The sequence below is a fragment of the Antechinus flavipes genome, chromosome 4 (assembly GCF_016432865.1).
Source record: "Antechinus flavipes isolate AdamAnt ecotype Samford, QLD, Australia chromosome 4, AdamAnt_v2, whole genome shotgun sequence".
Taxonomy (NCBI): domain Eukaryota; kingdom Metazoa; phylum Chordata; class Mammalia; order Dasyuromorphia; family Dasyuridae; genus Antechinus; species Antechinus flavipes.
In genome coordinates, this window is record NC_067401.1 from 350,794,141 (window position 1) to 350,816,682 (window position 22,542).

Consider the following 22,542-nt stretch of genomic DNA (forward strand, 5'->3'; position numbering starts at 1 on the left):
TTCTGACTCACTACCCTTAAAACCATTAACCTTTTTTCCTTCCCATGTTCAATGCCAAAGTTCCACCCCATTTTCCACCTCTGATGTGTAAATGTATACATACATACATACATATATATATATATATATAATTTTAATAAATCTCCCCATTCTTGACCTCTCTACCTATAAAGATTTGTCTCTATTTTCCCTTCCCCATGTCAAAGCATACAGGCCTCTAAAGAAGCAATTACCTGATTCTGTGTGAGAAGTTAAATCTACACCAGGAAGTTTTGTAGTTTGGGAGTTTGGGAGCTTTCCTTCTGTTTCTGAACATTTCTCCAGATTACAGAATTCCCATCTGACTCTGGGATCCATGGTATAACACCAAGGACTTTTATCTCCATCTGGATTTCTGCAGTAGTTGTGTATCAAATCACTATAAGAACAAAAAACAGTTTTTATAAATAATAACAAAAGAATATTTAGTCACATAGGAACACTTATTCAGTTAGAATTTTCCTAGAGAGGTACCTATTTATAAATTGTGAAATCTTTATATCAGAGACACAAGACAGCACTATAGCTCAGCAAAAAGTACTTGAGGGCCGAGACTATTTCCTTTTGTCTTTGTAAGTCTAAACTTTAGTATAAATGCATGGTAGTAGTAGGTGTTGATTAAATGCATTTAAATTTGATTTAGTCATAGTAGGTGGAGAAAACATTTTTGAGTTTTCAAGACTCCAAAGCCAGCCTTCTCTCAAGGGGCCCAGTCATCTCTATGCAAGAGGCATATTTTTAAGTTGTGTATACATAAGGCAGAGAGTGCTTATAGACTTGTTTGCAAAAACCATAAATCTATGGATCTTTATAGCATTCCTTAATGAGATAATTTTAATAAAACATGATATGACTCATGGCCTGTAGGTCAAGTCCTACTAGCTTTATCTGGGTGTTAAGGTGTCCCTGGGTTCCTGAGGGCTTTGCAGGAAGACCATGAGTTTTGTCACGTCTTAATCACCTGGAAAAGTTTCAGGGCCAGATTTGGTAACGCCCTGTTTGTCTGACATCCTTGATAAGTTCAGAGAGGCTCATTACCAGGTAGGCCACAAAAAGGTGAGCCAGCTAGGTCATATCTTGAGGTGAGCATTAGACCTAGAGTCAGGAATTCCTAAATCTTGCCTCAGATACTTACTTAGCTGTGTGATCTTGGGCAACTCACCTTGCAAACTCCGTCAACTAAGTTTCTTCATATATAAAACAGGGATAACAATTTACACCTACCTCCCAGGGGTTGTGCTAAGGATCAAATGAACTAATATATAAAATAATTGCAAACCTTAAGGCTTTGTAAATGCATTTTTGTTATTATTATTGTTGTAGAGTCAACTCCCAATGACCAATCGACCAAGTCCACGAAGGCATTGTTACCTATGTGAGTGGAGTCCCCAGGATGACAAAATCACAAATCTCTGAAATAGGAGTTGACTCATGAGTTCTGACTCATGGTCTGCCACTTATTAAGAAAACTTGTACTATGGAGTAATCTCCTACAGTTGCAGCAGATACTGCATGTCAACAAAAACTAGCCTTCAGTAACAATCCATGCTTTCATATTTTTTCTGCTTCTGTGTGTGGCTTCCAGAATGTTTATCTGGTGAGTGAATGAGCGTGTGTGTGTATGTGTGTGTGGTATGTATCGTGGGGAGGGAGGGACAAGGGATCTGACAGCCATGACAAATTGCTGCACTGGAACAGCCCTTGACCGACAGGAGCTAACCTCCTTACACACTAGAGAGTAAGCTATTAGATCTTGCAAGAGCAGGAAACCTTTCAAAGGCCTCCTCTCCAAAGCAAAGAACATCAGTTCTTTTTCTTCTCACTATTTGTCCAGTTTTGACCCACTGCCTCACCTTGCTGTCCTATTTCTGTGTCTTCCTTTTCACCTGCCTGTCTATCTGCCTTGGCTCTCCTAGTTCTGATTCATGGCCTGATTTCCACAAATAGCACTGTGAATAATACAAATTCACAATCTCATAATGGCAGGATCATAATGGGTCCTGGAGGCCATCCAAACCAACCTATACCTGAAGAAGAATCACTTTTAGAATGTCCAAATCAAGTGACTATCCATTCTCTACTTATAGCAAAAAGAATGTACTACCTCCTAAGGCATACTATTATACTTTGGGGATAAATTTTTCCTTATATCAAACTGAAATATGCCCCTTAGCAATCTTTATCCAATACATCTAGTTCTGTCCTTTTTGTCTTTTAAAGCTGGTTTGCGTAAGAGCCCTTAAATACCTGGACTCAGCTATCATGATGCCCCCAATACCTTGTCTTCTTTATGCTAAATATTCCTAATTCCTTCTTCCAGTTCTCATATGACACACTATGTCACCATGGCAACCACCCTTCTCTGATGTACTCTATTTTATCAATGCATTTACTGACAACCGCATATATATATATACCCACATTCACAGGTCTTGAAACTTAGGATCATTAGTGGTTTTGACAATTCTCATTGTATTTTTGAGGCACTTTTTTGGAGGCAACCAAGCTAATGATGTGAAGATTGCATTTCTTATTAGATGGTACAATTAACAATGGGGTTATTCTAAAGTCTTTAACTGCCATTAAATTGGAATCTTCCCAAAGATCTATGTTAAGTGTCCCTCTGAGTTTTCCATTAAAATTTCACTTTCATTCCACCTCAAAACTGGTTATATCAAGCTTTTCAAAGCTCTTCTCTCTCCTATTCTCAGAATCAGGAACATTTTAGAATTCACTAAGGACAAAATTCACTAGTGGAAAGCCTGCTAAAGCACAGTTCTGATGGGCATCTGAATGTCCTGTTTTCTTTATGAGATTTTCTAATAGATACATTGAGTCAAATTCTCAGCTGATGAATGATGTGGACATACGCATTGGGGAAATTATCTGGGGTCTTCTCATGTCGGTGTGGAACCATAGAAGACCAGGCCTGGCACTTCTTTCCTGAGATTGTGGTGGATGATGTCCCACGGTAACTTTGTCCATTGCCCGTGTAGCATTCTTGGATCACAGGGCTTCGCACAGTGGTTACTGAAGTAGAAATAAAAGAAATTAAACAAAAACACTGGTTATTTCATAGACATCAAATGCATCAGAAGAGCTGGTGACTCAGATTATGACAGGAATAATCAGTGGGCTGATTGGGCTCTTGTTCCTAGTGAATTTAATAAGCTCTTGCTATTTTCCAATGTTGCCCCCTTGAGATTGTGCCCTCTTCCTTCTAACTTTTACCTTTGGCCTAACTCTCAGTCACTTACTTTGATTTAAGTTCATCCTACAATTTAGCAAACATTTAATAAGCATAAACTATGTGTAGAACAATGTGGGAGGCATTAGAACAAGAAGCAAAGTTTCAGTGTTCTCATCCCCATCCAATTCAACCCTTATCTTCCCTGGGCCTATTCTTCCCTTTACTAGCTCATTCTACCTTTGATTAGCCTCTTTGACCTTTAGGGAGAAAAAATAAAATACCTTATTCTTGTATAAACAAACTCCTCTATATCCTTCCACTCTAACTAAAAGCACTCCTTTTGTCTCTTCAAAGTAATTGAAACTTGATTTCTGTCAGTAGATACTATATTTTTAGCAATGCTTTTTTAAAAAGGCCATTTTTCCTCCCATTCTCCTTGATCCCAAGGGCAGGGAAGAGGTATAGGTCTGCTCCTTTCTCTCAATTGCCTTTCGTTTATTTATTTCATTGTCATCACTCAACAACCTCTCCCAGATCTCTTACCCTCTATCCCCATCATCCACATTTCTTTTATCTACCAAATTCTTGAACACTGAACTCCCTTCTTCAGTGACCTTGGCACCTGGCTCGTAGTTCCCCTGCTATCACCTCCAAGCTCTGAGATAATCATGTGAAACACCTCTCTTCTACCTTAAACTGACTTAAATTTTTCAACCACTTCAATCCCAGTGACCTGTAATTTTACTCTACAGCTGTGAGGCTAACCTTTGGGGCTCACTATCACTACTTCCACCATGATGGTCTAGCTGGGATTCTGTAACCTAAATTTGTAGAGATCCAAGTCAGCATGGTTTTGTGACTTTCTCCAATTCTATTCAGCAACATGAGAAGAGGGGCAATGGTAATGCATGTGGGAACAACCTAAGGTGGGTATTCAGCAGGGGATGTCAGTAATAGGCCAAATGGGCAAAGGACTCCAGAACAAAGAGTTGAGCTGATTTGCAAGGGTGAGGATTAGGAAGGGAAGAGTGTGTATCTAGTGCAGTGATGATGGGCTTAGAAAGAACTGAGGGGCAGAAGGTTTGAAGAGCACAGTGAAAAGAAAGAACAGAGTTAATCAGAAGGAAAGAAGGAATGATAAAATTATGATCAGATCATTGAATTTCAGAGTTCAAGATCATGTGGGTGATAACAAAAAGAAGGATATGATCATTTCTGTGTACACAAAATGGGGTGAAGGAATAGGTCATAAAAATGAGTAACTGGAAAGTTAGAATATTTGAGGGAGTACTGATATGTATGTTAGAGCAGGAGTTAGGAAGGAGAGACAGCATTTAATTTTTTCACTATAAGCCTATGAAATAGGATGGTTATTGTTCTCATTTATCAGAGCAGGAGACTGATCCTCAAGAGATTTAAGTGATTTGCCTATGAACATACAACTTGTAAGAATCAGAGACAAGATTTAAACTCAGGTCTCCTGACTCTAAATACCATGTTCTTTCCACTACTGTGTACACATCCTTACCATACTGAATGATTAAGTGGGATGTTCTGTGCAAGTGATAGGGTTTCCATACACACATAGCCAACATACACACACACAACTCTGAAAATACAATTATTAGCCAAATAATCCATTCCCTGATAATTAGATCTTTGTAAAGTAAAAATAGGAGAGTACTGGAAGTAGGAGAGTTCCATGATTCCTTTTGGGTCCATCATTCATAGAAACCTCCCTTACCCACTGTTTCTGTCTGTTGAGGGGAGGAGCCACAGGAAGGTATGTCGCAGAATTCCCACCTCTCTTCACTGGTGGTGTAGCACCAGGGTGCCGACTCCCCATCAGGATTACGGCAATAGTTTTCATCCAAACCCCTGGAAAGAATTTGTTGAAAGTTAATTGAAGTGGGATCAGTAGCACTGAGAAAATGCAATTACAATGAAAAGACTGACTTATACATGACACAAAGGGTAAGTGCCGCCATGACACAAGGAACTCAGTCATCATTTATTAGATGTTTCCTGGGTACTCTGCTAATTCTCTGCTGGAGGAAGGAATATGGATGCACCAAGGGTTTAGAGCACTAACAGAGGAATCATAAAGGGCTTTTTCTGGTGGTAGCCCTTGAGCTAACTGAGCTCTGAAGGGAGCTAGAGATTCCTAGAGGCTGAATGAAATGAAAGAGAAGAATGTCTGGCAAAAGGAATAACTTATGCAAAAGCTCAGAGATAGGAGAGGGACTATCCTATACAGGCAACAGCAAGCAGAGGATAGAATGTGAATTTGTAATCGCTTTTGAAAAGTAAGTTAAATGCCTAACAGAGGAGTTTGTGTTTTACTCTATGAGCCAATAGGGAGCTACTGAAGTTTCTTGAGCAGAGAAGTAAAATTTCGGACACAGTGTTGAACAAATGCCAGAATGGAATGCTTTAGTGGAATGGGCTTACATATAATTACAACTTTCTCTTTTGGGTGTGAGAATGAAAAGTGTGTTGGGACTTCATGAGAATTATTGAATACATTTTTTCTTTCTTTCCTTCTTTCTTTCCTTGTTTTTCTTTCTTTCTTTCTTTCCTTCTTTCCTTCTTTCTTTCCTTGTTTTTCTTTCTTTCTTTCTTTCTTTCTTTCTTTCTTTCTTTCCTTCCTTCTTTTTTTCTTTCTCTATTATTCTTTCCTTCCTTCTTTTCTTTCCCTTTTTGTGAGAGTTCTGCACAAAGTAATATAAATTTTGATTGCTGAAAACTTGCAAGATATCTTGGGCTATCTCAGGCTAGATTTTTTTTCGTGAAGACCATGCTTTAAATTTAAATCCCTCTGGTTCTCCTAGATTGACCAACAAAGGATCCCAGGCCGAGCCCCACTCGGCCATTGTCTGTCTGGACTCTGATTGACTCAGAGTGAATGTTAATAACAGTTGTTTCTCTTAAGGATCTTCCTCTTCAAGATTAAATTTTTTTGAATAGGTAAAAAAGGCAATTCTTTGCCTCATTTCCTTCTTACCTAGACCTAATCAATGAATGGGCAGTTGCCCCAATCAAATCGAGACTTGTTAAAGACCTTGGCTTAAAGGCCAAGCTCTCCCACTGTATATGGCCATCTTTAATCATCCTGATCTATATTTAGCCACTGAACTCAAATGCTCTGAAGGAGAAAGTGAAGCTAGAGAAAATGAGACTTTACACAGCTTTTCCCTCACTTAAATCCAGTTGTGTATCATGACATCCCCTCACTGATGTCACCATTTTTGAGAAGGACAAACAAGAAGAATTACCTACTACTACTATTATCATTACCATCAGTACCACAACTACTACCTATTACCACTACTGTTATGTACTACCACCTGCTATTCCTACTACCATTACTCCTACTAGTAATACTATCACTACCACATATTATTTTTACTACTTGCTACTACCACCTATGATTACTACTACTTATTACTATTACCAGTACTACCACTATTATCTTCTATTATTATTACTATCTACTCCTATTACCTACTACTCTTTCTATAAGTACTACAATTATGACTACCATTATTGCTATTCCTCCTCTTCTTCTTACTACTACTAGTATTACTAGTAACAATTGCAACTGACTTTTTTTTGTTTAAATCTGTAATTGAACTGCTATAGGGAATTCTTCATGAGAAAATTTCCTTTAGCAATGTTGATAAGAAAATATTCTGCAATTTATAGTCTTACAGAAGGGCCTAAAGCATTAAGAAGTTAATTGACTTGATCATAGTAATACAGCCAAAATGTGTCAGAATCAAGAACTGAATCCAGGTCTTCCTTGACTCTCCAATTGGCCATGCTGCTACTTAATATGAATCCAGTCTTAAGTCCCAGAAGTTGTTTGTTTTGGAAAAAAACAGTTCAAGAATATGATTTGTGAATTGATTTTTCCCTTGTGCCTCAAAGACCTATAAATTTAGGAAAGTCAAAGCATTATAATGCGGAATTTGGAGCTAGAAGACCTGGATTCAAATTTGGTCATTGATTTCAAATTGTGACCCTGAGTAAAATCACCTCGATTCAATTTATCTGTAAAATAGGGGAATTGGACTAGGTGACCTTTCTAACTCTAAGTCAATAACTCTAAAGAGTCTTTTAAGGATTAATTTTAGAAGGATCTGGTGGAGGAGGAGTATGGAGGTAGAGATAGAAAGGAAGGTCTGGTCTTCCACACAAGTTACTATAGCCTTCCACTTTCCTTACACAAGTCTCAGCCATTTGCAATTCTTCTCTGTTGCCTAATGTCTTCAATCCTGAATACTGAGAGCTAGATTTGGGGACCAAACCAACTCTGCCCCGTGTTATCTATGTGATCTTAGTCAAATCCTTCAACTTTCAATATATATGTATATATGTTTGCATGTATATGTAAATATATGTATATATATATATACACACACACACATATATATATACACACACACAGACATACACACGGAAGTATATTATACTCATTAGCCACCAACTGCGGACTTACTTGCAGGGAAAGAGTTCTGGGGTTCGGTTATGCTTATGAGGTGTCTGGCTGTTCCAGTGTTGACAAGTAAGCCCAGACTTAGTGACGGCGATGGTGCCTCTGTAATTTTCCCCTCGTCCCTTTAAGCACTGAAGCATTGGACCAGAAGGTGGTGGAGGTGTAGCTTAAAGAGAGAAAAAAAATACGTTGTGTTTTTTGAAAGCATAGACAAACATTAAAGAAGAAAAAACTGGCCTAAGTTCCCCTTCTGGCTCTGTTTCCCATGAGACTTGGCATTTAGATGTTGTTTTTACATTTTTCACAAGGCTTGATGAGGCTTGTATTTCCTTCACCTGTTTTTGTTCTGAGATAGTAGAAGAGGAGACCTTTCTGGATGCTCTCTACCTCCTTGTATGTCGGGGAACACTGAGGCAAAAACCAGGGTTAAGGGATTGCCTTAGGACCACACAGCTAATAAGTGTCTGAAGCTGGGTTTGAACTCAGGTCATACTGACCCAAGACCCAGAGATCTATCTCTGCATAAAGCAAATCAAAACTTCAGCCTTCCTTGTCATAGTTACAATCTTTCTATTATTGCAAGATAATATGAGAATGGCAGAAGTCATAGAGAGCTGGCCTTGGAAATATGGTGGCCAGTTACATAATCTCTCTGGAGTCTCAATTTCCTAATCTGTAAATTGAGATTAGGCTGAATGACTTCTGTGGTATCATCCAGCTCTAAATTTATGATCCTGTGTATATTTGTCTCAGAATAAAATTCCCAAGCAATAAAATGATTAATAAAGATTTATTAGATGCCTAATATATACCAAGCACTGTGCTAAGTACTCAGAATGCAACAAGAGGCAAAATGCAGGGCTTGTCCTAAAGAAGCTTACATATAGCATAAATATCTAGCACATAATAGATATTTCAGTGCTTGTTAACTGATTGATTTGTGCATCCCAGTAATTCATAAAAAATCAATGCACACAGTATTGATGGTTAGTAAAAAATGTTATTAAAACCTTAACACAAGCAGAGAATTGATATACAGTCCCATGGGCAAAGATTCTTTAAAAGAGAAGGTAAATCAAGAAGAGCTTGTCTCAGAAACAAAATTTTGACAAGATATTTGTAAATAATCCCAGTGATACAGCAAAGAAAAAGTATCTAATAGACCATTATGGCCACCCAAAATCTCTCAAATGGAATATGTACAAAAAATGGAAGTATCCATGAAAAAAAAAATCTCAAACATGTAATGGATTTATATGATAGTGTACTAAAGTTAATGACCCTAAATGAATTGAGATTTCAATCAATCAAAAATCAATCAACAGACACTGTTTAAGATTGCTGTTGTTGGTCAGTTGTCTCTGATTCTTCATGATCTTGGAAACCCATTTGAAGTTTTCTTGGTAAAGATACTGGAATGGTCTTCTATTTCTTTCTCAGCTCCTTTTACAGCTAAGGTAACTGAGGCAAACAGGGTTAAGTGACACACCCAGTTAGTGTCTGAGACTAGATTGGGCACTACACAATTAATAATTCTCTAGAACTAGATTTGAACTAGGGAAGATGAGTCTTGCTGACTTCAGGTTTGGCACTTTATCCACTGTAGCACCTACTGTATGCCAAATACTGAGTTTAATTGCTGGGCACTTTCTTTACATGAGAGAAATGAAACCATCCTGCCCCAAGTATTTATATTTTATTGAGAGAAACAACATGTACACATATAAAGAAGTGCAAAATGTATGCATAATACATAATAAAATCAAGGTAAGAGGGAAGGCACCCACAGCTGGGAAATAAGGGAAAACTTCATGTAAAAGGTGGCAATTAAGCTAAGCATTGAAGGTAGCTATTAGGTACCCTAAGAGACAGAGAAGAGGAAGGAATACTTTCCAGACACTGAGGACACTTTGTTCAAAGGCATAGAGAAAAGAGACAGTATATTGTGTGAAGTAGAGCCAGTTTGGCTAGATGGGAGAGTGCATTAAAGGGGAAATTTAAATTAAAAGAAAAATTCTAAAGTGAACAAACAGGGCTGGGCTTCTTGTTTTGTTTTGTTTTGTATCTTCAAAACAAAAAAAGGAGAACAAGAAAGGTATATACCCACTACTTTGGAGTTGTTAATGAAATGTTGACAACAGAAAGAAAGCCAAATGAAGCACCTCCTATATTGCTTTCATCTTCTCTGTCAAGGAGAATGGCTTTCAAACCAGAAAGAGTAGAGCAAATATGGTTGAGAGAAAGAAATAGATGGGAAGATAAAAAGAATACACCTAATCCAAAAGAATTACATCAGAGAGTACAGGAATTAACTGGTAGATGTGATCACGAATCTGGAATCCCTTTGGAGAAGAGAAGTGGCAGATGACTCAGGATGAGGATATATCACTCCCATGTTCAAAACAGGGGAGGTAGGTTCTGGAAACTAGACCTATGAACTTGATGTCAATCCCTTGCAAAATTCTAGAATCAATCATTAAACATTTTGTATGTACTTTGAAAAGAAGGACATAGTCACTGGGATATTACTAGCCTGGTATATCAGGCAAAAGGGAGGTGCAGTGGATAAAGCTCTATCTGGCTTGGAACCAGAAAGACTCATCTTCATGAGTTCAAATCTAGCCTCAGACACTAACTTGCCATGTGATCCTCTGAGTAAATCATTTAATGCTCAGTTTCCTCATTTGTAAAATGAGCTTGAGAAGAAAATGTAAAACAGTTCCAATATCTTTGCCATGAAAACCTCAAATGGTTTGTTGAAGAACTGAATACAACTGAAAAATGACCCAACAACAAAATATGAAGAAAAGGCAATAAAGGCCTATTGCTATTCATTGAGCATGACATTCCATTGTCTCCATGCTTTTATATTTTCTATCCTACAATCCAAAAATGCTTCTTGATCTCTATCTTTTGGTTTTCTCTGTTTTATTTTTTTCAAATTTAGCTCAATTTCCTCCTATTTTTCAAAACGTTTTCCTTGGTTCTCTTAAGTGCTCATGTCTCCCCTCACTCCTCTCCACCTAGTTATTTAGATGTTATCATAACTTTTCATGATTCCACCAGGTTAGGGATTTTTTTTTGGCTCTTAATTTGTATTCCCTGGGCTTTACATAATGCCTGGCACACAGTAAGTACCTATTAAATATTTGTTGACTAACTGGAATTGCAATGACCAAGCTTGACCTGGAGAAAATCTAGAAGAGATGTACCTCTCTTGTTTCTCAGTACATTTAGGAGTCTGTGGTTTTGGAGTTTTGTAAGCACTATCTGAAATTTTTGCTGCATTGGTTGGTTTTGCCTTTATTTCAAAGGATGTCTTATTGAGTGAGATCAGAATTATGTTTGGAAATGAAGGTGACAAAAACAAAAGAAATCCAGGCAGGTCGTTGGTGCAGTGGATAGTGCACCAGCCCTGAAGTCAGGAGGACCTGAGTTCAAATCTGACCTCAGGCACTTAACACTTCCTAACTGTGGGACCTTGGACAACTCACTTAACCCCAATTGCCTCAGCAAAAAAAAAAAAAAAAGAAAAAGAAAAAGAAAAAAGAAAAAAAGAAAAGAAAAGAAAGAAAAAAAGAATCAATTGCTCAGGTCCAAGTTGGAGCAAATAATGTGTTAAAGGCAATTAATAAGTTTAGCATAATATTCAACAAGATGATTTAGCTATCCAAAAAGTTAACTTCATAGACTACAATTAAAGAAGTAGAATGTCTGGAACAAAGAACATAATTATCCCACAGCACCTTTATGATTAGGCAGCTAGGTAGTGCAATGGATGGAATGCTGGGCTTAGAATCAAGAAGATTGTTCTTTCTGAGTTCAAATCCAGCCTCAGAAACTTACTAATTGGGTGACCCTAGAACTCATCTCAGTTTCCTTCTCTATAAAATAAGCTGAAGAAGAAAATAACTTTATCATGATTGAAAACTACTGAACATAATCAGCAATGATTTTTACTTTATCCTCACCAAAGTTTCTTTCGAAAGCTTATGTCTCAGCTTTGTATTTTATTCCTAAACATCAGTGAGACTGGTTCTCCTGTTAGTAGGTCAAGATTAATCCCATCATCTCTAAGAACTGATAGAAAAGGGACAAGATTATAATGAAATTAACAAAGGGATACATAGCTAAAAAAGACTAGGACTATGTTACAATATTGTTTTTCATTACCCACAAATGAGTCTTATTCCAAACTCCCAAATATAACACTTGCTTTTCAAAATTCTATAGCAGTAGTAAATGTGTCCTATCAGCTTCATCCTCCCTAGTGAAGATCTTAGCCTAGTGTAAGGGTAGTCAGTCCATCTCAGGACTCTGGAAATGGGCTTTCTTGTGGTTTTCTCAGCTTTCAGAACAGAACAGACTCCTTTCAGTTTGGAAGAACATGACAGCAGCTATATCCATTGCCAATTTCCTACCCTGTAGCCTGAAGACTATTTCCAGTATACAAAAGCCCTCATTTTTCAGAGTTCCATCACAGCTGCCTTAACACAGACAAGAGAAGACTTAAAGGAAACAGGCTACTTATCTTTGAGTAGCTGAAAAGCTGTTACTGAGAAGAGGAACTCAATTTATTCTGTGTAGTTTGGGACAGAACTAGGTCCAGTAAATCAAAAATACAAAGAGATGGATTTCAGTGAAATATAAAGAAGTGCTGTTTAATGATTAATAATTGAAATAGGTATCAGGTTGAAATATATAGCTATAGAATGGGCATGTTTGTGTGTACATATATATATGTATGTGTGTGTATGTATGTGTTATTAAATGTCTGTGCTTAACTATAGCTTGCTTGGGGGAGTTGGAGGGAATGAAAAGGGGAAAAAGAATAAAGTAAAAAAATGCACAGCAGAGAACAAAAGAATAAGCTATAAGAAAGCAAAGATGGATACTCATGAATATGTTTTTCTACTATTATATATCCTTTTTTGAAGTGGAAATTTATTGTTATATATTTTGAATTTTCCCTGACATTCTGCTGGGCATATGACAATGTTCTGTTCTATTTCATTTCGTTTTGTTTTATTTTCCTTTTCTGTCTTTGCTGGGCATATGACAACATTCTGTTCTGTTTCATTTCATTTTGTTTTATTTTCCTTTTCTGTCTTTCTTTTTTCTATTCTGTTTTTTTTTAAACAAACATAAAGATAAAAACAAAAATAATTTTAAAAAATAGAATGGGCTCATTTGTGAAGTAGTAAATTCCCCATTGCTATAAGTATTCAAGCAAATGTCAGATTATACATGTCAGAGAATTCTGATGATGAAGAAGACCTGAATTTGAATATGACCTCATTCATATACAAACTGTATGTTCTGGGCAAGTCACTTAATGCTTTTTGCCTCAGTTTTCTCAGTGTAAAATGAGCTGGAGAAGGAAATGGCAAATCATTCCAGTATCCTTGCCAGGAAAGCTTCAAACGGGACAAGAGCTGGACACAACTGAAATGACTGAACAACAAAAATCTAGAGATGAGTGCTAGAGAACAACAAAAATCTAGAGTTTTAGATTTCATATATCAAAATAATTGCAAATACAATACTTTTGTGATAACAAAAAATAGGAGACAGAGTGACTATGTATAAGTTGGGGTTTGACTGAACCAAGTGTGATAAGGGAATGTAATGGAATATTATTGACATGTAAGAATATGAACATGAAGAATTAAGAGAAACATGAAGAGAGCCAGAACCTGAAAAACAATGACTAGAATAATGCTAAAAAATACTCATAGACAAACCTCATCAGGGTAATCACTGATCTTAGCCAACAACAAGAAATGAGGATGTTTGAAACTTTGAAATGTGGATTATGGGTATGGAATACAGGCATGGTCATTGTATTTGTTGGGTTTATTTAACTATTTATTATTTAACTAAGGGAAGATTTGTGGAAGACCAAGGAATATATTCAGAAATGACAATGATATAAAAATCAAAGAACATCAATAAAATCAATTAGATAGAATTCTTTAAAAATAACATTTTAAAAATAAGAGAAAATAAATAACTAGATCAGAAATGAGACTCATTTTTACTCCTAAATAGAGAAGAGCAAACTGCTGGAGTCAATATCACAGATATAGAGCCATGAACCATATTTTCACTTCCATAGTAATAAGTGGGTCTGATTAGGAAGAGAAACATGAGCTGATGTTATTATTTGGGCCAATAGATGGTACAGTGCTTAGAGTGCTGGGCCTAGAATCAAGACCTTTTCAAATCCAGCCTCAGACACTTATCAGTTATGTGATCCTAGGCAAGTCACAGAAGCCTGTTTGCCTCAGTTTTCTTAACTGTCAAATGATTTGGAGTAGAAAACTACTCCAGAATCTTTCCTAACAAAACCCCAAATGAAGACACAAAGAATCAGACATGACTAAAAAAATAAATGACTAAACAAAGAGCAATAATAACTTTCAGGCACTAGCATCACCTTTCAACCAGATACTGTCACTGTACTGTCACTGCCAGATATTTTCATCTTTATCCAATTTAAAACTTTATCCAGAGGCTTTGAATAACACAATGCTATAACAGGTAATGCTTACAGCAGCGGGGGATGACGCAGAATTCCCAACGCTTATTTGGACTTGTGGTAAAACACCATGGCTGAAGCTCTCCATCTGGATTACGGCAATAATTCTTCTTTAGATTCTTGCTGGGAAATCTGAAAGGGAAAAGAACTCATCACATTTAACTTCACAACATCTCTTCATAGAATTCTCTTCATTGACAGTTACCATCTTGATTCAGACCCTCACCACCTCATGCCTAGACTACTTCAAAAGCTTCTGATTGTCTTCCTCCATCCAATTTTTCCCCAATCCAATCCATCCTCCACTCAGTTATCAAAATGATCTTCCTAAAATTCAAGTCTAATGATGGTATTCTTCTACTCAATAAACTCCTATAGTTTCTAAAGTTCTTTGGCTTTTAAAGCCCTTCAATCCAACTTTCTTACTGCTTTTCCCGTCTGCTTACATTTATTCCCCTCTAAGTGCTAAGTGGTACATGATGTATACTACCTAGTTGTTGCAGTGGGTAGTGTCCAGGATTTGGAATCAGGACCGGCCAAGTTCAGAGATAGCCTGGGCAAATCACTTAACCTCTATTTGACAAGTTTCTTTATCTATAAAATGGGAATAATAATAGCACCTACTTCTCACACCCATGTGAGGATCAAATAATAGAATAATGGTAAAAAGCTTAAAACAATGACAAAACAAAACAGTAGGTGCTATATAAATGCTATTAGCTATTATTACTGTCGTTGTTGTTATATGTTTTAACACTAAACTTCTGGCTATTCTTCACATACAACAAGCCATCGCAGACTTCTTGCGTTTTCACTGACTATCTTCCAAACTTGAAATGTTCTCCCTTCTTACTTCTGCCTCTTGGCTTCCTTGAGGACTCAGCTCAAATGCCATCTTCTTCAAAAGGTTCCTTCCTAATCTCCTCCACTCACCAATGCTTTCCCTCTGAACTTACCTCCCTTTTACTATATTCATTTTGTATAGATGTATATATTTATTGGCATGTTAGCTTCCCCATTAAAATTGTGAGCTCCTGAAGGTAGGGACCATTTTTTGCCTTTCACTGTATCCCTAAGTACTTAGCACAGTACCTGATATATATTAAATACTTAATAGATTGTTGTCAATGATGTTGAAGATAGAATAAGGGATTCTAAATAAGGAAGTTTTCTTTATCAATGCAGGTTCGTGCAATTTTAGAGCATTCCCTGGAGCACTCAGGATTAACTGATGGAATTCCTTTTGGCTGTGCAACCAGAATATGTCATATTCTGGACTTGAAATCAGGTTGTCCAGACCCTCAGGCCAACTTACCATGCAATTCTAGGTCTATATAATATATAAACAAAATAAATCCACAGTAATATGTATAAGGAATAGTGAAAAAATATTGAGGAGGGGGAGGTGGCAGGAAAAGCTTAATGCTTAAGTTGAGCAATGAAGGAAAATAGGAATTCTAAGAGTTGGAAGGACTATCTAAGCAAAGACACAAGGATGGAAATCCAAGATGTCATGTATACCAGGGGTATAAAAGAAAGGAAGGCTACTAAAACATAAAGACAGATTGCTAAGGGCTGCAGATTAATTTAGAAAAACCACATATTAAATAAGCACTTTTAAGGGGGAAAAAAGAAAATCATATTGATGTTATCTATTTCCACTGTGTTTTTATTTGTTTTATTTTATATTTCCCAATTACATTTGAATCTGGTTTGGGTTAAATGTGGGACTGTTGTAGACTAAATGTTTAATACCTTCATTACTTTCTTTTCTTTCCTTTCTTTTTTCCCTTCCCTTCCCTCTCTCCCCATAGTTTATCATATCCTCACTTGTGGGTGCTCTGCCCAATGTAATATAAATTTTGACTGCTGAAATCTCACAAGATATCTTGGGGTTTAAAGGCTAAGACCAAGCCTTAAATCTAAATTACTCTGGCTCTCATTGTTTGAAGTATTGTAAATGTAAATGTAAATAGTAAATGTAAATAGCGATTGTTTCTGTTTGGACCAGAAACGCTGAGGGTATTCTCCCAGACTGATTTTTTTTTTTTTTTTTTGGACTAGGTAAAAGAGATCATTCTTTGTCTTATTTTTTTTTTTTTTATCTAACTTTAATCACAGATTGGCCATTGCCTCAGTTAAAGACCTTAGCTTAACAAGGCTCATATCTTTCATTGCATTCAGGACCACCTCTAGTCCTACCAATCTATATTTGGCCACTGGATCCAGATGTTTCTGGAGGGGAAAGTGAGGCAGGTGACCTTACATAGCCCTCCCTCATTTAAATTCAATTCATTTGCATGTCCTGACATCACCTCCCTGAGATCATGGCTCTCTTCGAGAAAAGACAAACAACAACCTTTATTATACAGGAAACAGCACATATATAGCACATAATGCATACTTTTTGAATTTGGCTCACTATTCACTGAACAAATATAATGAGTTGGTACACACTAGAGAAGAGTGAGAATTCTCAGGCTTTTAATAAATGACTCTTTTATCCTACTGACTGTTCACAGAGTAGGAAAAATAGGACCCCAGGGAATGCAGAAGCAAAAGCAAGCACAGATGGTCCCTTATGTTGAACACAAGAGATTCCTTTGGGTTGCTCAGCATCTGGATAGGAGAGAATCCAGTTGCAGGTGGTTGCACCAGTGCTTCTGGCAACGTATCAAAAGATTATCCAGAGCTATGGATTATGGAAAGATCTTTAACTTGCCCCTTCAATTTTCTGCCATTTTATAAGAGGCTGTCTATTGCTTTTCTCATAAAAATGTTATTTGGATGTAACTGAATTGTAGACAGGTGAAAAAGATAAAGGAAACAAGATCCATTCTAAATTTTAGAAAAAACTTTTAAAGAAAGCTATTAACGGTTAGTTAAAAAAAATTATCCAGCTAATGGAAAAGGGAGTGGTGAATCTTGGATCTAATTCATCTATACTTGATGATGAGAACAAAGCATGTGTTAAGTGCCAATGGAATGAATGCAAGGATAAGAATAGTTCACTCTGGTAAAGATAGTACCATTTTAATTCTCTGCTGTTTTGTTCTGGCTTCTTCCTTTATATTACCATCATGATAATGGCAGGGAGAAAAATGAGTTTTCTGAGATCTGAAGCTCCTCAGCAATGGTTTTTTATCTTAGATCTTCTAGTCACGTTTTGGATGAATGAGAATTAATAATAGGAAATATCTGTGTAAATTAATTTCGACATCTTTGTTTTCTCCTGGTATGACTTACTTGGACGGAAGATACTCGTGAGAATGTGGTTCTTGGGAGTCCCAAGCCTGACACTGGATTCCAGACTCTGTTACTGAAATGGTACCTTGGTAGTTTTCACCATTGCAGTGCATGCATTCATCTGGTGAGATGGTTAGATGGAAACCAGAGAGAGATTATAAAGAATGAAAGTAACAAAAACAAAATGAGAATACTGGGTGGGAGAAGGAAATGGGAAGGAAAGATTAGAAATAGCTGGATGCTGCTTTTTTTATACCAACTTTTTAGATGTGTTTCATCAAAGAAGGATTAATAAATGATCAAAGATTTCCTAATACAATTCTAATTTCTCCAATTTTGTGACTATAGATATTTCAAAGTTAGAACTAAGGGCATGCAGGGGTTCTCAAACTACGACCCCGCTGGCCAGATGCGACAGCCGAGGACGATTATCCCCCTCACCCAGGGCTATGAAGTTTCTTTATCTAAAGGCCCACAAAACAAAGTTTTTGTTTTTACTATAGTCCATCCCTCCAACAGTCTGAGGGACAGTGAACTGGCCCCCTATTTTAAAAGTTTGAGGACCCCTGGATAGAGTATTTTAGTTTCTAGGTACTCTCTTAAAGTCAAATCAATCAAGAAATTTCTTAATGAATATCGGAGTAGAGGGGTAAATGTTTAACAGCTGGCTCTTCTGAAAAATAAAAGGTATAAGCAACATACTTTTAAATTTAATCTGAATTATTAACAATTTAAGTCTAGAAAAGCAATAAAACAATAACTCAAACACTGATTTGTAGCCTTGTAAATTAACAAGGTGTAAATTCTAGCACTGACAATTTAACAATGGGCTCTCTGAAGCTACTTCCAATATCTCTTTGAGATCCAGTAGTCTGTGTTCCTTGTTTTATCAAAGAAAGAAGGAAAGAGTGAAAGGAAAGAGAGGAAGGAAGGAAGAAAGGAAGGAAGAAAGGAAGGAAGGAAGGAAGGAAGGAAGGAAGGAAGGAAGGAAGGAAGGAAGAAAGGAAGGAAGGAAGAGAAAGAGTGAGGGAAGGAAGGAAGGAAGGAAGAGAGAGAGTGAGGGAAGGATGGAACGAAGGAATGAAGGAAGAAAGGAAGGACAGGTCAACCTTCACATTCAGGAACATCACAATATTCATATCTGGTATTTGGATCTGTGGTGTAGCACCAAGGTCCCTTAACATCATTGTCAGGATTTCTGCAGTAGTTTTTCTCCAGTCCTTCATCTGGATATTTGCTTGGTGAATAACTGTGGAAAGGGGAAAATGTTTTAATTGAAAACCAATAGAAAACCATAGCTATAGAGAGACCTGGGTTCAAGTCCCAAGACTAATATATGCAGATTATATGGTAGCTAATTAAGGCATCTATCCAAACTGTTCCTGACAATATTCCAAGACTACCAATTGAGAAAATGCTGACTTATTTCGTTACAATTATTTTAGGTGGGTCATTGGATAGAGTTGTTAGATCTGGAGTCAGGAAGACCTGAATTTAAATTTGACCTACTACATATGTCCTGGGCAACGTGCATAGTAGCTATTGGCCTCAATTTCTTCAACAAGAAAAGGGGGATAATAATACTATCTGCTTCTCAGAATTGTTGTAAGGATAAATGAGGTAATATTTATAAATTTCTTAGTGCAATGACCAGGCACATAGTAGGTGATGTATAAATGCTAAGATTATTATCATCACTATCATTACTATTATTATACCAATAAAATCACATGTCCAGTTCCAGGACCCCATCCCTATATTCAAATAACAAATAGGTTTCTTTAAAGCCATATAAAGAGATAAACATCAACAGACATTTTACACTTTGGATTTCAAATACATAGAGAATAAAACAATCTACATTTGTAGAATAATAATAACTTATTTATATTGTGCTTTAAGTTTCACAGACTGTTTTCCTCTTAAACCCTCCTAAGCCAGGAAGTATAAGTCACATCTCCATTTTGTAGCAGTAGTAATAGCAGCACTAGTAGCAGTAGTAACTGTAGTAATAGTAGCAGTAGCAACAGTAGCAGTAGTAGTAGTAGCTGAAGTAGCAGCAGCAGTAGCAGTAGTAGTAGTAATAGCAGTAGCCGTAGTAACTGTGGTAGTTAGAAGTAGTAGTAGCAGTAGCAGCAGCAGCAGCAGCAGTAGCAGTAGCAGCAGTTATACCTGTAGTAGTTAGTAGTAGTAGTAGCAGTAGTAGTAGTTAGTAGTAGTAGTAGTAGTAGTAGCAGTAGCAGCAGCAGCAGCAGCAGCAGTAGAAATAGTAGTAGCAGCAGTAGCAGTAGTAGCTATAGTAGCAGCAGCAATAGCAGAAGCAGGAGCAGCAGTAGCAGTAGTAGCAGTAGCAGTAGTAACTGTAGTAGTTAGTAGTAGCAGTAGCAGCAGTAGCAGTAGCAGCAGTAGCAGTAGCAGTAGTAACAGTAGTAGCAGAAGCAGGAATAGCAGTAGTAACTGTAGTAATTAGTAGTAGCAGTAGTAGCAGTAGCAGCAGCAGGAGTAGCAGGAGTAGCTGTAGTAGTTACTAGCAGTAGTATTACCAGTAGCAGCAGCAGCAGCAGTACTAGCAGCAATAACAATAATAGTAGTAGGAGGAGCAGCAGTAACAGTAGTAGTAGTAGTAGTAGAAGTAGCTGTAGCAGCAGTAGCAGCAATAGTAGATATTAGCATGTATTTGCCATTTCCTTCTCCAATGGATTAGATAAACAGGAATTAAGTGAATTGCTACTGTTGGAATGGCTAGCAAGCATCTGAGGTCAGATTTGAATTTAAGTATTACTGACTCCAAACCCATGGCTCCCTATTAAATGAGCTGACTTCGCCAGCTCCTACTTTGGTACAGTATTCTAAATATTTGGTTCATTCAATAATCATCAACTATAATGAGCACCAAGTTACTAGTTTCTATTCACATATCTGATTTGTTTGAGGGCATAACTGAATCATCCTGAATATAGCATGTGAACAATGATAGTGGGGAGGGGAATACTTACTTGGGTTTATGAGGACTAGTATCACTCCATTTCTGGCAGGTAATACCACTTTTAGTTGTAGACAAAGTTCCTCTATAATTTTTTCCATTTCCAGTCTTGCATTCTGAAAGATACACTGAAAAATTCCCATTAATCTATTACATAACAGGCAAATCTGAGTTTCCTGCTTAATTATACACTACTAACAGGCTATCAAATAGAAGAAAGAAATGACATTTTAGATAGCTGCTGCATTACTGCTACTGCCAGACCCCCTGGAAAAAGAATTTCTTCCATCTCCAGTGGCAATCAGCTGAATCACTCAATCATATAACTGTAGTATGTTATACTACATGTATTTGTGTATTTGTCAGTGATTTCTTTCCATGAGGAAATCTTGGCCAAACGTGTTGAAGTGTTTCAGTGTTCTACAACGAAAAAAGCAAATATTGGAAAGGCTATATTCTCACTTTTGGTACGTGTATCTAAGGAAGTCTCTGTGTATTTTTGGTCTTTTTTATCATCTTCCAGGCAACTACCTTCTGAACTCTAATCCCAGGACCTATCTTACATTATTCATATTGTCTTAAATAATATGTCAAAATGTTGGAGGGTGAATTCTTCACACTATCTCTACTCCATGCATAGTGAAATCTATGTGATCATAGATCCAAAGATAGATGCAAAATTGAAGTCAGAGAAGTGAAATAGTCTGACCTCTGTCTATTCTCAGTGAGCAAATATTGTGCCATTGTGCCATTCAAACGGCACAAATTTTAGTGTGAAGTTGTATTTACCCTTAAAAAAATGAGGATCAAATGTTTCATGGGCAAGGGTACCTTCTATCAGAGAGAGAGAAGAAAAGTTGAACTTTTTTCCAATATGAAAAAAAATTGTATCCATACAGTTTTGTCCTTGTTTTTCTCTTATTCTAGAAAAATACTGCAAAAACCTGTTTTTTATATTGGGGAAAAGAGTAAGGTTGAAGTAGGGACTTCTATAATATATTATATAAAGCTTCATGGAACCCCAAAATAGGAAATCACCTATTGTAACAAGGTATAATTTAAGTAAAACCAAATAGGATATACTTCATCTACTTTATTATCAACAAAAAACACCTATTTTGTCACTATAGAGTTTTCTAATCCCAGGCATCCTTCTTTTTCTAGGACATTGCTAACTGTGATTAGCTTTATCCCAAGAGTTATTCTAAAGTTTAGCATTCATTAACACCTTAACAAAAACAAAAACAAAAACAAAACCTAGCATTTCTTATGTATAGTCAAACTCTGCTGGGACCACTTGAGTATCTTCTAACTGAAACAATGGTAAGTATTCTTTCCTCCTATAGGAATCTGTTTTTCTGAGAAAATGTCACTTCATATAATAATGATATATTAAAGGTTTCTGAGGAACACATGCAAACTGTGGGAAATGAAAATGTGAAAATTCAGAATTTAATACACCAATAACAGGGAATTTAATTAAAAGTCTGAGGAAAATGATATATGTTGCCAGCAAAAAAAAAGTGTAAGAAGGATTTTACTATAATACTTTCATAAAGGACTAAAATCCCCCTAATTTAAAATAGATTAGTAAAATAGATAGATGAATGGATGAATGGATGGATAGATAGACAGACATATACATTTATAGACACATCAATACATATATCAGGTATATTCATACATATATATGGATATATATGCACACAGATATGTGTATATGCATAGAGAAACAAAGATAAGAATACTGATACAGATAGCTATAGATATATACACACTATCAGAGGGCATTTGAGTCCAATAATATTTTAAAACCCTTCAGTCATATTTTGAAATTGGAAACCAAGGAGTACAGTCAGTCCCCCTCAGTACAAATGTTAGAGATTCTTTTATCTAGCACAGAAAGAACTTACCATTCTGGTCACTCTGTTATCAAAACAAAGTGACCCCTCACTATTTGATCTATCCTCATCTCTTTAGGAAAGAAAAAGCATTAAAAAGTTTTATATGGCTGCCTTGTAAGAAGGAATGAACAAGAAGACATG

General features: G+C 36.7%; 1 protein-coding gene across 2 annotated transcripts in view; it reads right to left on the reverse strand.

Annotated features, from left to right (window-relative positions):
• PLG (plasminogen) overlaps window positions 1–22,542 on the reverse strand; it is a 62,508-nt gene that overhangs the window by 17,880 nt on the left and 22,086 nt on the right. The window contains exons 4-11 of one of the 2 annotated variants that reach the window (XM_051998055.1): window positions 20,511–20,613; window positions 18,624–18,763; window positions 17,515–17,635; window positions 14,282–14,400; window positions 7,731–7,893; window positions 4,974–5,107; window positions 2,910–3,069; window positions 234–418 (exon numbers count right to left, since the gene is read on the reverse strand). In XM_051998055.1, coding sequence (XP_051854015.1) covers window positions 234–418; window positions 2,910–3,069; window positions 4,974–5,107; window positions 7,731–7,893; window positions 14,282–14,400; window positions 17,515–17,635; window positions 18,624–18,763; window positions 20,511–20,613 — 1,125 coding nt within the window. Of the gene's footprint in view, window positions 1–233; window positions 419–2,909; window positions 3,070–4,973; window positions 5,108–7,730; window positions 7,894–14,281; window positions 14,401–17,514; window positions 17,636–18,623; window positions 18,764–20,510; window positions 20,626–22,542 lie in introns of both variants that reach the window. The other variant, XM_051998054.1, reaches the window with a different exon arrangement.